The sequence below is a fragment of the Carcharhinus amblyrhynchos genome, chromosome 31, assembly GCF_965287045.1.
Source record: "Carcharhinus amblyrhynchos chromosome 31, sCarAmb.v2.hapA, whole genome shotgun sequence".
Classification (NCBI taxonomy): Eukaryota; Metazoa; Chordata; class Chondrichthyes; order Carcharhiniformes; family Carcharhinidae; genus Carcharhinus; species Carcharhinus amblyrhynchos.
The window spans coordinates 19564426-19581383 of NC_137354.1; the positions used below are offsets into that span (position 1 = coordinate 19564426).

General features: G+C 50.6%; 1 protein-coding gene across 1 annotated transcript in view; it reads left to right on the forward strand.

Moving 5' to 3' along the window:
• The window catches only part of LOC145360398 (uncharacterized), a 46154-nt gene extending 43113 nt beyond the window's left edge, over positions 1–3041 (forward strand). The window contains exons 18-19 of the mRNA XM_080215595.1: positions 1982–2080; positions 2789–3041. Of these exons, the coding sequence (XP_080071721.1) occupies positions 1982–2080; positions 2789–3040 (351 nt within the window). The 3' untranslated portion in view covers position 3041. The remainder of the gene's footprint in view (positions 1–1981; positions 2081–2788) is intronic.
• Positions 3042–16958: the final 13917 nt, after the last annotated feature.

Below are 16958 nucleotides of genomic sequence, written 5' to 3' on the forward strand. Positions count from 1 at the left end.
ATGCGTTACAGATGACAGACTCTGGTTGGGATTTCGATCGGGAGACGGAACTGGAAAATGGGAGGAAGTCTCAGCAATGTGGGACAGAGAGCGATTAAACAGGAAACATGTGACCAATGGCAGGGTCCGGATTAATGAAACAAAATTGACAATGAGTTATTAAATTGTACATGCATCACTGTTCTCAGAGTAATGAGATTGGGAACTGTCACATGGGATTGGGAAGGAGTTGCATTAACAGAAACATGACTCAAAGGCAGGAATGGGTTCTGAACATTCCTGCTGACCGAATACTCAGGAATGATGGAGACGGGGTAAAGAAGGATAGAAACATAGAAACTAGAAACAGGAGGAGGCCATTTGGCCCTTCGAGCCTGCTCCACCGTTCATTCTGATCATCAAATTCAATATCCTTATCTCTCCCCTTCCTCACATATCCCTCAATCCCTTTAACCCCAAGATCTATATCTAATTCCTTCTTAAAATCACACAACATTTTAGCCTCAACCACATTCTATGGGAGTGAATTCCACACATTCCCCACCCTCTGGGTGAAGAAATTTCTCCTCATCTCAGTTCTAAAAGGTTTATCCCTTATCCTCAAACAATGACCCCTAGTTCTGGACTCTCCCACCATCGGGAACATTCTTTCTGAGTCTACCCTGTCTAACCCTGTTAGAATTTGAAAAGTTTCTATGAGATCCCCTCACATTCTTCTAAACTCCAGTGAATATAATCCTAACCGACTTAATCTCTCCTCGTATGGCAGACCTGCCATTTCAGGAATCAGCCTGTGGCGACGAGGGGATTTTCACAGTAACTTCACTGTTGTGTTAATGTAAGCCTATCTGCGACAATAATAAATAAACTTTTAACTTTAGATTTTAGACCAATGTAAAATACCTGTTCATTTCATCTTCCATCTCTTTATTTTCCATTATTCTCCAAGGTCACTTTCTGTAGGACTTTATTAAGACTTTTTTTTTACATAGCTAAAAACTCTTACAATCTGTCTTTACACTGCTTGCTAGCTTTCTCTCGAGCCCCAACTTTTCCCCCTGTATTAATCGAGTAGAACTCTCACTCACACACTCTTGAGATAGAAAGAAATATTCTCATTCAAGAAACCCAGTCAAAGATTTTAAATCCCCTCATGGCCAAACTGTTCTAAAGAAACAAACCGCTATTTAATAACAAAGACAGCTAATCCTTTAATAGCCCCCTTGAACTGCAATCAAAGAATGAACTCATTCTCCACAGGTCAAATCTGAATGGTCAAGGTTTTATTTGATTTGATCTATTATTGTCACATGTATTAGTGTACAGTGAAAAGTATTGTTCATTGTGCACTATACAGACAAAGCATACCACTCATAGAGAAGGGAAGGAGAGAGTGCAAAATGTAATGTTACAATCATAGCTAGGGTGTAGAGAAAGATCAACTTAATATAAGGTAGGTCCATTCAAAAGTCTGACAGCAGCAGGGAAGAAACTGTTCTTGAGTTAGTTGGTACGTGCCATGGGGAATGAACCAAGAATTAGCTCCCCGCCCAGCTCCCCAGGCTTTTCCTTCATTGAAGATGGAACAATGCACGGGACATTCATTCTGTTTGCAAGGGACAGGGTCATGTGTGTGAATATATGTGACTTCTAGCACACATGAGTGAGCCATGTCAGACTGATCATCTTATATCGATTGTCAGTGTAATTCTCAGCATACTCAGGATTGTTTAGAAAGTGCTGCCCAGTAACTGAATCACATCCAACGTTGCACATTATGAGTGGGATTTTCCAGCCCCGCTGCTGGTGGGATCTACAGAACCCAATGGACTTCCGGCTGGCTTGCCACAGCGGGACTGGAAAATCCTGGTCTACATTCTGCAAGTACCTGCTGCTTGTGTATGATGGTGTTTCTTGGGTATTTTTGCCAGGATTTTGAACATTTTCCGAATGTTTGCTGACTGATATTCCCACCCTACAGGTAACCCAGTACAAGCCGCCTCCCGACTGGACTCTGAACTCGCTGTCGACAGAGGAGGTCTCCGTTTACCAGAAAGCAGTGGCCAGACTGGCAGAGATGGTAAGTACATCACCAGGGATCTGATAACGACCGCTTCAAGGCAGTGAGTAGGGTCACTGGACTAGCAGTGCCGAGGCCATGAGTTCAAACCCCGCCACGGGTTGGGTGGTAGAATTCGTAACCCTACATATTTATCCTGCTAATCCCCCAACACTGAGGCCGGAATTTTACCATCCCGACTGCCGTGGGAATTGGAGTGGGTGAGGGACGGACAATGGGAAGGTCCGGTGACCTCGGGCGGGATTTGGGGCAGGTGCAGCTGGAGAATCCGGCCCTATACCACTGGGGATTTTGTTTGCTTATTTGTTAGTGTCACAAGTAGGCTCACATTAACGCTGCAATGAAGTTACTGTGAAAACCCCCCCCGAGTCGCCACACTCCGGCGCCTGTTCGGGTTACACCGAGGGAGAATTTACGTCTTTCGGACCGTGGGAGGAAACCGGAGCACCCGGAGGAAACCCACGCAGACACGGGGAGAATGTGCGGACTCCGCACAGACACTGATCCAAGCCGGGAATCGAACCCGGGTCCCTGGCGCCGTGAGGCAGCGGTGTGCGGGAGAGGGGGTGAGCTGGTGTGCGGGGGTAGCTATTTGCCCGGGTGGGGCGGTTGTGAGCGTTCCGGGTGTACGGTCGCACCGGCATTCCGGGCTGGATTTCCACCTCAGGCCTTGCTCTAAAACCGGCTGTTTCCGTCCCCCGTCTCCAGGTGAGGAAGAGACAGCTCCAGCTCTTCCCGCTGTTTGAGGATTTCGACCGGATTGGGATCGGCAGCGTCACCCAGTCGCAGTTCCACCGCGTCCTGACTGAGCTCGGCCTGGAAGCCCTGCTGAGCCCGCAGGAGATCCGAGTCCTGAGCCACCGCTTCCGTGTCACCATCGGTCACCGCCAGGACGTCAACTACCTCGCCTTCTGTGACGCCATCTACGACGCAGCCTGCATGGACAAGCGGATTCCCTAAAAAGGCCCCCGAAGGAGGGGGTGGGTGGGGGTGGGGGGGGGGAGCTCCGAGTGGGGAGATATATAAAATAACCCAGCCAACACCCTGCCACCACCCCCCTCCCCTCCCCGTACCGTCCCCCCCCCCCCCACCCATCTCCTACACCACACTCGCCACGTCCGCCAAAACTGAGGGAAAAATTGTTCCACGTTCAAAGTGAGAAAGCTTCACGATTCCGCTGGCAACGCCGCGATTCCCAGAGACCAGGAAAAAAAGAGGACATTTTGACTTCCGAATTCCTCCCATTCCTTCCATAAAATTCAGCGATTTAATTCCAGGTTTGGTGTTTCTCATATCTGATTATTAATATCTAATTGATGAAGCAATTGTTCGCTTTGAGAGAACGCTCCGCCCCCGTGCCCCGCAGGGTGTGGGTAAATAATCTTTGACGGTGTTTGAACGCGAGGGGCCCCCCCCCCCGCATCGTTGCCCCCCTCCCCGTATTCGATCCTCGATCCAAATCGCCACCAATCTCTGGACACTGACTGGCTGCCGAGGTTGACCAGTCTGCCTACACTCTGAAATCGGGCGAAAAGGGGCTTGAGTTTATTTAAAGTTTGTTTCTTGTCGTCACAAGTAGACTTACAATGCAATGAAGTTACTGTGAAAATGGGAATTGTGGGGACAACTTTGTGGGCCGCAGGGCCTGTACTGTGCTGTAGTTTTTCTATGTTTCTGTCCCCTAGTCGCCACACTCTGTGGGCCAGACCGGGTAAGGGTGGCAGATTTCCTTCCCCAAAGAACATTCGTGAACCCGATGGGTTTTTCCGACAATAACGGTCATCAGTAGATTCGTAATTCCAGATTTTTTTAATTGAATTCAAGTTCCACCGTCTGCCGTGACGGGATTCGAACCCGGGTCCCCAGGGTAAAGTTAAAGTTTTATTTATTATTGTTTCAAGCATGCTTACATTACCATTGAATGAGACTAGGGGAATTTCAGGGTAACTTCACTGCAGTGTTAATGTAAGCCTTATTTGTGACTAATAATAATATTAATGAGGTTACTGTGGAAATCCCCGAGTCGCCCACACTCCTGTTCGGGTTACACTGAGGGAGAATTTACCACGGCCAGTGCTCCTGACCAGCACGTCTTTCAGACTGTGGGAGGAAACCCACGCAGACACGGGGAGAATGTGCAGACTCCACACAGACAGTGACCCAAGCCGGGAATCGAACCCGGGTCCCTGGCGCTGTGAGGCAGCAGTGCTAACCCACTGTGCCACCCAGGGTTAGAGAACATGCCAGGGATATAAAAGATGCTTTATTGGTATTTGAGATGGGATTCTGTCGGAATCTGTTCCAACCCTGAGGAAGGAGGTAGCCAGAGACAGACAGACAAACAGACACAGACACACAGACACACACACACACACACAGACACCCACACACACACACACACACACAGAGACACACACATACAGACAGACACCCACACAAACATATACAGACACACACACACACACACACACACGCAACAGCTCAGCGTTTCAAGAGGTTTAATGACCTTACCAGGCCGGGTGAGGTAATGAGGCTAACCACATTATCATTTCCATTCACCGCCCTCTGACCATGTTAAATTTCTTCAGGGGTCTACAATCAAAACCCAATGTGTGGCACTGTCCCCTTTACTCCTTCGTTACCACTTTCTAGAGTGATATCTCTCCATGGTTAGTGGAGGCTGGTGTCAGAAATGCAAAGGTGTGGGGAAAATCCGACATAAATACTGACCAACTGACCATAGATTGGCCACAGCACAGAATGAGGCTATTCAGCCCATTGTGTCCATGCTAGCTCTCTGCGGAAGCAACCCGTCCAATCCCATTTCATCCTGAACCTTCCCCTGTACCCGTGCCTCTTCCATCCAGACATAGACACCCTGATACTGTGGACGATCCGAGTGAGGGAGCTAAGCAGCCATTAGTATAACCTCAGGCCAGAGTGTTAGCTTTACTGTAATTACCGGCCTAAGCTCACGCAATTGCAGAATCATTACGGCGCAGAATGAGGCCATTCGGCCCACCCTGTCTGTACTGGCTCTCCAAACGGGCACCGTTATTCAGTGCCATTTCCCCGTACCCCTACACATTGTTTCTATTCAAATAATCATCCAGCTGCCTCTTGGATGCCTCGATTGAACCTCCCTCCATCACACTTCCAGGCAGAACATTCCGGATCCCAACCACTCACTGTGTGAAGAAGCTTATTCTCACATCATGTTTGCTTGTTTTGGAAATCACATTAAACCTGTGCCCTCTCGTTCTCCCCCTGGAGTAAGGCCCCTCAGGTCGCCACCTGATCTGGGAAGGTTCAGTCACGCCTGTGTCATAGTCATGGAGTCACAGAGAGGTTTACAGCACGGAAACAGGCCCTTCGGCCCAACTTGTCCATTCCACCCTTTTCTTTATGCCCCTAAGCCAATCCCAATTGCCCACATTTAGCCCACATCCCTCTTATCCATGTAACTGTCTAAATGTTTCTTAAAAGACAAAATTGTACCCGCCTCTATTACTGCCTCTGGCAGCTTGTTCCAGACACTCACCAACCTCTGGGTGAAAAAATTCCCCCTCTAGACCCTTCTGTATCTCTCCCCTCTCACCTTAAACCTACGCCCTCTAGTTTTAGCCTCCCCTACCTTTGGGAAAAGATATTGACTATCTCGCTGATCTATGCCCCTCATTATTTTATAGATCTCTATAAGATCACCCCTCAGCCTTCTACGCTCCAGAGAAAAAAACTCCCAGCCTATCCAACCTCTCCTTATAACTCAATCCATCAAGTCCCGGTAATATCCTAGTAAATCTCTTCTGCACCCTTTCTGGTTTAATAATATCCCTTCTACAATAGGGTGACCAGAACTGCGCACAGTATTCCAAGTGTGGCCTCACCAATGTCTTGTCCAACTCCAACAAGACCGTGTGTAGAGGGATGAGCTGAGAATTGTTTTTTTGTCAGGACTGAGTTATGCTTGGGGTTTGATGGGTTGGGTGGAGGTGATTGGAGACACCTTCAGTCAGGGGAGGAATGAATGAACAGCCGAGAAACCAGCAGCAAGGAATCACAACGAGAGAGTTATTATATCGGTGACGGCAAAATGCCGCAAATTCACAAAATAAAGCGGATGAGAGCTGAACACATATTATTTTGTCTGGTGATTGCACTGTTGGAGGTTAAATATTTACCAGTATTGTCGAACAATAGCTGATAAACTCTGTAAATAGAGACCAGCTGGCTATGGGGATGTAACTTGCGTAGATGATGAAATATCAGTGAGGAAGGCCATTCAGCCCTTCTTAGTTCATTCCGGCCCTACCTTCTTTGGGTGGCACGGTAGCACAGTGGGTTAGCACCGCTGCTTCACAGCGCCGGGGACCTGGGTTCGATTCCCAGCTCGGGTGTGGAGTTTGCACATTCTCCCCGTGTCTGCGTGGGTTTCCTCCGGGTGCTTTGGTTTCCTCCCACAGTCCAAAGATGTGCGGGTTAGGTTGATTGGCCGTGCTAAGAAATTGCCCCTTAGTGTCCAGGGATGTGTAGGTTAACGGGATTAGTGGGTATAATATGTAGGGATATGGGGGTAGGGCCTGGGTGGGATTGTGTTCGGTGCAGACTTGATGGGCCGAAGGGCCTCTTTCTGCACTGTAGGGTTTCTATGATTCTCCCCTATTGGAGATTTTGGATGCCTATCCCGTTTGAGCCTGTGTATAACCTTATCAAGGGCAGTAACACACATGGGAATATGACTTTGCGGAGATGACAAGGAGGTGGCTCATAAAAGGTCATTAAATATTCCAGAAAATAGGAAAGATAACTCGGAAAAATACGGCGGCAGTCTTGTTTAAGGAGAATACTGGAGAGGGGCAAGGGCACAATCTGTTTAGTTGGGGTTAAGAAATACTGCTGAATATATTCTAAAAGCCACCAAATCGTGCGGAAGATACAAAGGAACAAATCTGCAAGGAAATTGCAGAGGTACAGACACAGAAACTATACACCAGCAATAATGGGAAATTTTAATTGTTCAGATATGGACTGGAATAGCAACGGTGTGAGGGATGTTGAGGGAGGAGAGGTTCTGAGGTGGGTACATGAAGAGGGAGAGGATAGAGGGATACTATCTGAGTAAGGGCAGAAGTTTTTTTTTAAATTTAGTTAGGGCATCATGATTGGCACAGGGCAGAATGGCCTGTAGCTGTACTGTACTTTATCCAGGAGGATATCCTGTTCCTGGTCCGATGAGGAAGGAGACATTGCTGGATCTGGTTCTGGGGAATGAGATGAATCAATTGTCAGTTGTGGAGCGTTTAGGAAATAGTGATCATTGTATCATAGAAACCCTCCAGTGCAGAAAGAGGCCACTCAGCCCATCGAGTCTGCACCGACCACAACCAAACCAAGGCCCTACCCCAATATCTCTACATATTTTACCCGCTAATCCCTCTAACCATCTCAGGACACTAAGGGGCGACTTTAGCACGGCCAATCAACCTAACCCGCACATCTCTGGACTCTGGACTGAGCACCCGGCGGAAACCCACGCAGACATGAGGAGAATGTGCAAACTCCACACGGACAGTGACCCGAGCCGGGAATCGAACCCGGGGCCCTGGAGCTGTGAAGCAGCAGTGCTAACCCACTGTGCCACCGTGCTGCCCAGTATCATAAGGTCTAGGTCAGTGATGGGCAACCTGCAGCCCCGGGGGGGGGGACAGACATGTGGCCCATCAGGGTTATAAGCAGAGCCCACGAGACGGTTTGCTGACTGTTGCCCACGTGAAATGTCGCCCCACGTTCGATTGGTTCCTGTCCTGTCGGGGTTGGGCTGGAATTTTCACCCCCGCCGCGGAACGGGAGAATTCGGAGCTCGGCCAAACCTCCGTTCACGGTCGGGGAATCGGAGAGTGCCGGTGAGGCTGGAGAATCCAGACCAGAACCTTTCACCTGCCGGTGCGAGTGAGGAGACTCACACGGGCAAGAAAAGTGACGTGCGTGCTCACTGTGTCCAATCAAAGCCCACCGTTTAAAACTGATAGTTGTACTAATCTATAAACGAGGAAGTATTTTCTATAACTCGTTATGAATTAAATGTATTTAATCCTTTTCACGGGGTCACGGTTAGCGGACAAGCCCTGTTTCCATCTTGCGGCCTACTGAGGGAGGGCCATTCCTGCTGCCCACTCACCAGCCGAGGTTGCCCGTCACTGATCTGGGATATTTAAAACAAGGGAGAAACCCAGAGTGAAAATATTTAATTAGAGGCCGTTCTATTTAACTGGGATAAGGACAGACCTGTCCTGGGCAAATTGTAATCAAAGATTACCAGGCAAAGGAACAATGAGCTGCTTTCAAAAAGGAGGTGGTTCGGGGATCTAGGCCCACACTCAGAGGAAAGGGAAAAAAGCTTAAAAGTTTACTTATTAGTGTCACAAGTCGGCTTACATTAACACTGCAACGAAGTTACTGTGTAAATCCCCTAGTTGCCACACTCTGGCGCCTGTTTGGGTTACACCGAGGGAGAATTTAGCACAGCCAATCCACCCTAACCAGCATGCCTGTGGGAGGAAACTGGAGCACCCGGAGGAAACCCACGCAGACACGGGGAGAATGTGCAAACTCCACACAGGCCCGAGGCTGGAATTGAATCCAAAACCCAGGCGCTGTGAGACAGCAGTGCTAACCACTGTACCACAAACACTCTCATTCACATTCATATAACACACACATATATTCACACACAAATATATACACATATAACGCACACACATCTCGCTAACGCACATAACGCACCCTAACCAGCACATCTTTCAGACTGTGGGAGGAAACCAGAGCACCCGGAGGAAACCCACGCAGACATGGGGAGAATGTGCAGACTCTGCACAGTGACCCGATCCGGGAATTGAACCCGGGTCCCTGGCGCTGTGAGAAAGCAGCGCTAACCCACTGTTCCAGGCCATGTGGACTCTCTCTGTGCTATAACCATTCCTTGCTTTAGACGTCCCACCTGACATGTGAGTGCATCTCCCTCCTCTCCACGGGTCCTGACTAACCTGCTGAGTGTTTCTGGTGGCACAGTGGTTAGCACTGCGGCCCAGGGAACCCGGGTTCGATTCCCGCCTCGGCTGACTGTCTGTGCGGAGTCTGCACATTCTCCCCATGTCTGCGTGGGTTTCCTCCGGGTGCTCCAGTTTCCTCCCACAGTCCAAAGATGTGGGGGTTAGGTGGATTGGCTGTTGCCTCTTAGCGTCCAAAGATTAGGGGGATTAGTGGGGTAAATACAAGGGGTCACGGAGAACAGATCTGGGTGGGATTGTCCCTTTGCATCAGGCGGATTACATAGGGTTACGAGGATAGGTGGGATTGTTGTCGGGGCATAGTCGATGGGCCGAATGGCCTCCTTCTGCCCTGGAGGAATTCTATGGAATCTTCTGCCTTTGTTTAAACGCTGGTGAACCGTGAGACAGCTATTTGACACGTGGAACAGGAAGAACAAGCTCACTAACAAAACAAGACCTGGGTGCTTCCTGAATGATAAAAACCAGGCGTCCGCCCTGTGCTGTCAGAATGATATTGCACAGGAAGAGGCCATTCAGCCCACTGTGTCCGTGCCAGCCCTTTAGCAATGCTATCTAATTAATCCCACTCCCCCCTCACAGCCCTACAAATTTCTTCCCTCAAGAAGATAACGCAATTCTCCTTCTGAAGTCACTCTTGAATCTGCTCTCTTTGCCTTTCAGGCCCCTGCTGGTGCAGGCAGCCTGAAGCAGCTCCCCCCCCCACCAACCCCCCACCCCAGCCCCACCCAGGGCCTGTAGATCAGGACAACTCGCCGTGCTGAAAGAACATTCCCTCATGTCAGGCGGGATTTTGCAGCCTTGCTTGTCCCAAACCCATTACAATCCCACTCGAGGTCAACGGACCTTCCTACCGGGCATCTGAGCAATGCCCATTGGGCAGTGCCGGGGGATGGGTGAGGGGGGGGCGGGTGGAGAGGCCAGTAGGAGTGGCTAATGGTGAGGGGCCAGTGGGAAGGAGCGGCTAATTGGGGGGGGTCCACAGCCATCGGTAGGGGGGGGAGAGCGGCGGGTCCGCAATCATTCTGGGTGGTGGGGGGGGGGGGGGCACCGTGGGGTTGGCGAGGGCTGTAGCTTAGGCACTGGCCCTGGCGATTGCGGAGTTGGGGGGGGGGAAATCTGCTTCAGGCTGCCTGCACCAGCAGGGGCCTGACAGCTCTCTCTTAGTCTGTCAGGCCCCTGCTACTGTTAATGCACATGCCTGCACATGCGCACTACCTCCCTCTGCAGGCTTTCGGGCATGTTAAGCCCCGCCCACAGGCTTCTGCAGTGAGCAATAGGCTCGCTCAGAATTTTGCAGCCAGAGTGTGTATGGAGGGGGGGATGGGGGGAGGTCTATCTGACCTAACAGCTGGAATTTGAGTAACTCTTTCATGGAGCAGGGTCAAGCACGAAGGGCTGAATGGCCTCCATCCTGTCCAGATGGTTCCAGAGACCAGGGGGAAGGGATTATTGGAGAGCTCTTCCGGCGAACTGGCACAGGCATGATGGGCTGAATGGTCTCCTTCTGTGCTGTACAGGTCTATTAAGGGAGCCCCATATTCAAGCTCGGTCCAAGTTGAGTTTCAGCCGGGCCAGTCTTTCAGCCCGGCAGCTGTGCAGCTGATCCAACTCCTGATTGTTAGGCCGTGTGGGGAATGGCATGGAGTGAGGGAGGTTGGTGAAGGGATGGGCCCAGAAGGGATCTCTCCCGTCAGATAGGGTGCTGCAAAAGGTGCTGAGTCGGCAGACAAGGGACAGTCAAGAGGGAATTGGCTTAGAGAGACCAACAAGAGTCTCACATCCACTCCCATTGGCTTAGAGAGACCAACAAGGGTCTCACATTCACTCCCATTGGCTTAGAGAGACCAGCAAGGGTCTCACATCCACTCCCATTGGCTTAGAGAGACCAGCAAGGGTCTCACATCCACTCCCATTGGCTTAGAGAGACCAACAAGGGTCTCACATCCACTCCCATTGGCTTAGAGAGACCAACAAGGGTCTCACATTCACTCCCATTGGCTTAGAGAGACCAGCAAGGGTCTCACATCCACTCCCATTGGCTTAGAGAGACCAGCAAGGGTCTCACATCCACTCCCATTGGCTTAGAGAGACCAACAAGGGTCTCACATCCACTCCCATTGGCTTAGAGAGACCAACAAGGGTCTCACATCCACTCCCATTGGCTTAGAGAGACCAGCAAGGGTCTCACATCCACTCCCATTGCCTTAGAGAGACCAGCAAGGGTCTCACATCCACTCCCATTGCCTTAGAGAGACCAACAAGGGTCTCACATCCACTCCCATTGGCTTAGAGAGACCAACAAGGGTCTCACATCCACTCCCATTGGCTTAGAGAGACCAACAAGGGTCTCACATCCACTCCCATTGGCTTAGAGAGACCAACAAGGGTCTCACATCCACTCCCATTGGCTTAGAGAGACCAACAATGTCTCTCAAGTCCACTTTCATTGGCTTAAAAATCAACAAGGCTGAGCCCCATTGGCTCAGAGAGAGAGCAACAAGGCTCTCCAAACCCATTCCCATTGGCTTAGAGACCAACAAGGCTCTCCAAACTCACTCCCATTGGCTTAGAAAGACCATCACAATTCTCAAACCCAATCCCATTGGCTTCGAGAGAGACCAACAAGGCCTCGGTGAGGCCGCCCCTGGAATATTGTGTGCAGTTTTGATCTCCTTTTCTGAGGAATGAAAGTTCTTGCTACAGAGGGAGTGCAGAGAGGGTTTACCAGACTGATTTCTGGGATAACAGGACTGACATACAAGGAGAGACTCATTTGCTTTGGATTGTATTCACTGGAGTTCAGGAGAATGGAGAGGATCTAAATTCTATAAATTCTAACTGGACTAGGGCGGGTAGATGCAGGGAGAGTGTTCTCGATGATGGTCCAGAACCAGGGGTCACACTCTGAGGATAAGGATTAAGATGAGAGGAAATTTCTTCACCCGGAGAGTGGTACGTTTGTGGAATTTGCTGCGACAAAGCAATTGATGCCAAAACATTGTATGTTTTTTCATTCATTCGTGGGACATGGGTGTGACCGATTGACACTAATTTGTTGTCCATTCCTAGTTGCCCTTGAACTGAGTGGCTTGTTAGGCCATTTCAGAGGGCAGTTAACAATCAACTACATTACCCGGGCCCTGGAGTCACGTGTAGGCCAGACCGGGTAAGGATGGCAGATTTCCTTCCCTAAAGGGACATTATTGAACCAGATGGGTTTTTCCGAAAATTGTTTCATGGTCATCAGTAGATTCTTAATTCCAGATATTTTTTATTGAATTCAAATTCCACCGTCTGCTGTGGTGGGATTCGAACCCGGGTCCCCCAGAACACTGGCTGAGTTTCTGGATTAATAGTCTCAGGATAATACCACTGGGCCATCACCTAGAAGGTATTGTACATGTGGTGAAGAGGATCAAAGGATCTGGGAGGTCGGGGAGAGGCAGGATCAGACTATTGAGTTAACTGATCAGGCAATGGGATGGCACAGTGGGTTAGCACTGCCCCCTCACAGCGCCAGGGACCCGGGTTCAATTCCTGACCTCGGGCCACTGTCTGCGTGGAGTTTGCACATTCTCCCCATGTCCACATGGGTTTCCTCCGGGTGCTCGGTTTCCTCCCACAGTCCAAAGGTGTGCGGGTTATGTGGATTGGCCATGCTAAATTGCCCCTTCATGTCTAGCGAGGGTAAATGTATGATAGGGTCTGGGTGGGATTGTGGCCTGTGCAGTCTTAATGGGCCGAATGGCCTCCTGTAGCGATTCTATGATTCTGTACTGAGTGGCGGAACAGACTCAAAGGGCCGAATGGCCTACTCCTATTTTCCATGTTTCTCCGGTCCACTCCAGTCTGGGGCTAGCTGGAAAATCAGAGTTAATAACATTTCCTTCATCGAGAGAAGCGTGATAGTGTACAGTTCCTTATTTACGGACAGCTCAGAGGGAGCAGGAGTGATCGCCTCGGAGTGTTTGATGTATCTGGGTGGCAGCATGAAACACGAGATACTTTCCCAAACAAAACCACTCAGGAGTGAAGTTAACCGTGAGGGTAAAACCAGCCCGGGTTTCATTACAGAGAGCGGGAAGATAGCAGTTTAACCGAATCACGCTCCAGGATCCGGTTCCACCTCCAGTTAGACACTTATTAGCTTTTAGGGATGTAAAACAGGACAGGATGGCAATAACAGCCGAGAAAAATAAATATTGACTCATTCAGGCTGGGCCCTGCCCTGTGGGACTCACTGCTCGCTGGTTATTCTCTCCTTCCAATCCCAGCTCCGAGCAAATAGCTCAGTGACCACATGGAGAATGGGGGACAATTGTGAGGGTCACTGCAGTGAGGGTCAGAGGCTCTGAGGGTCACTGCAGTGAGGGTCAGAGGCTCTGAGGGTCACTGCAGCGAGGGTCAGAGGGTCACTGCAGTGAGGGTCAGAGGGTCACTGCAGTGAGGGTCAGAGGGTCTGAGGGTCACTGCAGCGAGGGTCAGAGGGTCACTGCAGTGAGGGTCAGAAGGTCTGAGGGTCACTGCAGTGAGGGTCAGAGGGTCTGAGGGTCACTGCAGCGAGGGTCAGAGGGTCACTGCAGTGAGGGTCTGAGGGTCACTGCAGTGAGGGTCTGAGGGTCACTGCAGTGAGGGTCAGAGGGTCTGTGGGTCACTGCAGTGAGGGTCTGAGGGTCACTGCAGTGAGGGTCAGAGGCTCTGAGGGTCACTGCAGTGAGGGTCAGAGGCTCTGAGGGTCACTGCAGTGAGGGTCAGAGGGTCTGAGGGTCACTGCAGTGAGGGTCTGAGGGTCACTGCAGTGAGGGTCAGAGGCTCTGAGGGTCACTGCACTGAGGGTCAGAGGCTCTAAGGTCACTGCAGTGAGGGTCAGAGGCTCTGAGGGTCACTGTAGTGGGGGTGTGATGGCCATTGCAGTGAGGGTCAAAGGCTCTGAGGGTCACTGCAGTGAGGGTCAGAGGCTCTGAGGGTCACTGCACTGAGGGTCAGAGGCTCTAAGGTTACTGCAGTGAGGGTCAGAGGCTCTGAGGGTCACTGTAGTGGGGGTGTGATGGCCATTGCAGTGAGGGTCAAAGGCTCTGAGGGTCACTGCAGTGAGGGTCAGAGGCTCTGAGGGTCACTGCAGTGAGGGTCAGAGGCTCTGAGGGTCACTGCAGTGAGGGTCAGAAGCTCTGAGGGTCACTGCAGTGAGGGTCAGAAGCTCTGAGGGTCACTGCAGTGAGGGTCAGAGGCTCTGAGGGTCACTGCAGTGAGGGTCAGAGGCTCTGAGGGTCACTGCAGTGAGGGTCGGAGATTCTGGACACTGAGGGGTAATTTAACATGACCAAACCACCTAACCCGCGCATCTTTAGACTGTGGGAGGAAACCCATACAGATACAGGGAGAACGTACAAACTCCATACACACAATCACCCAAGCCCAGAATCAAACCCAGGTCCCTGGCACTGTGAGGCAGCAGCGATAACCACTGTTTTCAAATTAGGAGTCACCCTTTTAGGACGGGGGGGGAGGGGGGGAGGGCTGTGCGATTTTGGAACTCTCTGCCTCAGAGGGCGGTTATTAAATATTTTTAAGGTGGAGGTAGATAGAGGGTGGATCGAGGGTAGATAGAGGGTGGATCGAGGGCGTATAGAGGGCGGATAGAGGGCGGATAGAGGGTAGATAGAGGGTGGATAGAGGGTAGATGGAGGGTAGATGGAGGGTGGATGGAGGGTGGATGGAGGGTGGATAGGGGGTGGATAGAGGGTAGATGGAGGGTGGATGGAGGGTGGATGGAGGGTGGATAGAGGGTAGATAGAGGGTGGATAGAGGGTGGATGGAGGGTAGATGGAGGGTGGATAGAGGGTGGATAGAGGGTGGATAGAGGGTGGATGAAGGGTGGATGGAGGGTGGATGGAGGGTAGATAGAGGGTGGATAGAGGGCGTATGGAGGGCGGATAGAGGGTAGATAGAGGGTGGATAGAGGGTGGATAGAGGGCGTATGGAGGGCGGATAGAGGGTAGATAGAGGGTGGATAGAGGGTAGATAGAGGGTGGATAGAGGGTAGATAGAGGGTGGATCGAGGGTGGATAGAGGTGAGGAAGTCAAAGATTACGGTGGGGGGGTAGATTGGAATGTAGAACTTGAAACAAAAACAGATCAGCCATGATCTTAATGAAGCAAGCCCGATGGGCCGAATGGCCTACTCCTACAGGCTGGAGGAGAGACGGAGAGGGATCAGTAAGTGTAAACAGTGTTACCGACTGTGATTAAATATATTCCTGGAGATTCCATCACATGACTTTCCCCCTCATGCTCCAGCCAATCATCAGCCGATATATCTGTCACATGATACACGGCCTTCCTGCACCAATTGGAAAGCAGAAAGACTCATCGCCCCATTGGATGATGCTTGAGTTTGGTTTTCTTCCATCTGGAATATTTTGATGAAGGGAAATGTTCAACGGAAAATGACCCAAATTTTACGTCTCTGATGATTTTTCTCCCGGGCGGCGCACCCTGTCCTGCGGAGATTGATTTCCAATTCCCAGAGACTCCAGGCCAATCCTGGAGGGTTGGCAAATAAGAATGCAGTATTCATAGTGCACGGTGGCACAGTGGGTTAGCACTGCTGCCTCACAGTGCTAGGGACCTGGGTTCGATTCCCAGCTCGGGTCACTGCTGTGCTGAGTCTACACATTCTCCCCGTGTCTGCGTGGGTTTCCTCCAGGTGCTCTGGTTTCCTCCCACAGTCCCATGATGTGTAGGTTAGGTGGATTAAAGAACAAAAACAGCCCGGGAAACAGGCCCTTTGGCCCAACGAGCCCGCGCCACCATCTCAACACCACCAGTCCCCCTCTCCACCCCCACAACCCCTGTCTAATGTTTTATGGCCATCCAGATTGAGGGAATCTGATTCAGGGACAATTTATTCCTGCCAATCACCCTAACAGCACATCTTTGGGGTGTGGGAGGAAACCGGAGCACCCGGAGAAAACCCACGCAAGCACGGGGAGAATGCCATGCTAAATTGCCCCTTAGTATCAGGGGAGATTAGCAGGGTAAATAAGTGGAGTTACGGGGATAGGGTCTGGGTGAGAATGTTGTCGGTGCAATCTTGATGGGCAGAATGGCCTCCTTCTGCACTGTGGGGGATTCTGTGGTTCGAGGATTATTTTGCCTCAGGAAGCCCAGGTTCCAGTAATCTGCCTGGGGAAACTATGGAAACAGGGTTGATACCAGGCTGGCTGTTACACAAAGGTCGCAGAATCACTTGGCGAGGATTTGGTTTAGCTTCTCAGCCCTGATAACTGGAGAGGTTTTCAGAACCCTGGCGGGAACACAGAGATCCGGTGCTGAAGGTCGGGCGACAGAGCAGCGCTGGGAAAGTGCCACCGGCTCCCGAAATATTTTCCCGGTTTCTGGGGAGGACACGGCAGCTGAAGTATCGAGAGAATTTGTAAATTAGGAGGAACCTCCTCGGAGCTCAGCGGGGTGGGGCAGTGTTTATTTAAGTCTTGTTTGAGAATTGGAAGGTGTGGCACACATTGACATTCCGAGTTCTGATCTGGAATCGCGTCGATACTTGTACAATAAGATTTTAAATGTATTGGCCCTGAAGGGCACTGTCTGGTGTAGGATTTGCACAGATTCAATCCTGTTTTATTTTTTGCTTATTTTTTCCATGGGATGTGTGTGTGACCAGAGCAGTATTTGTAACTTGCCCTTGAGTCGCTTGCTAGCCCCCATTTACAGTAAAGTTTATTTATAAGTAAGGATTTACATTTACACTGCAATGAAGTTACTGTGAAATTCCCCTAGTTGCCACACCC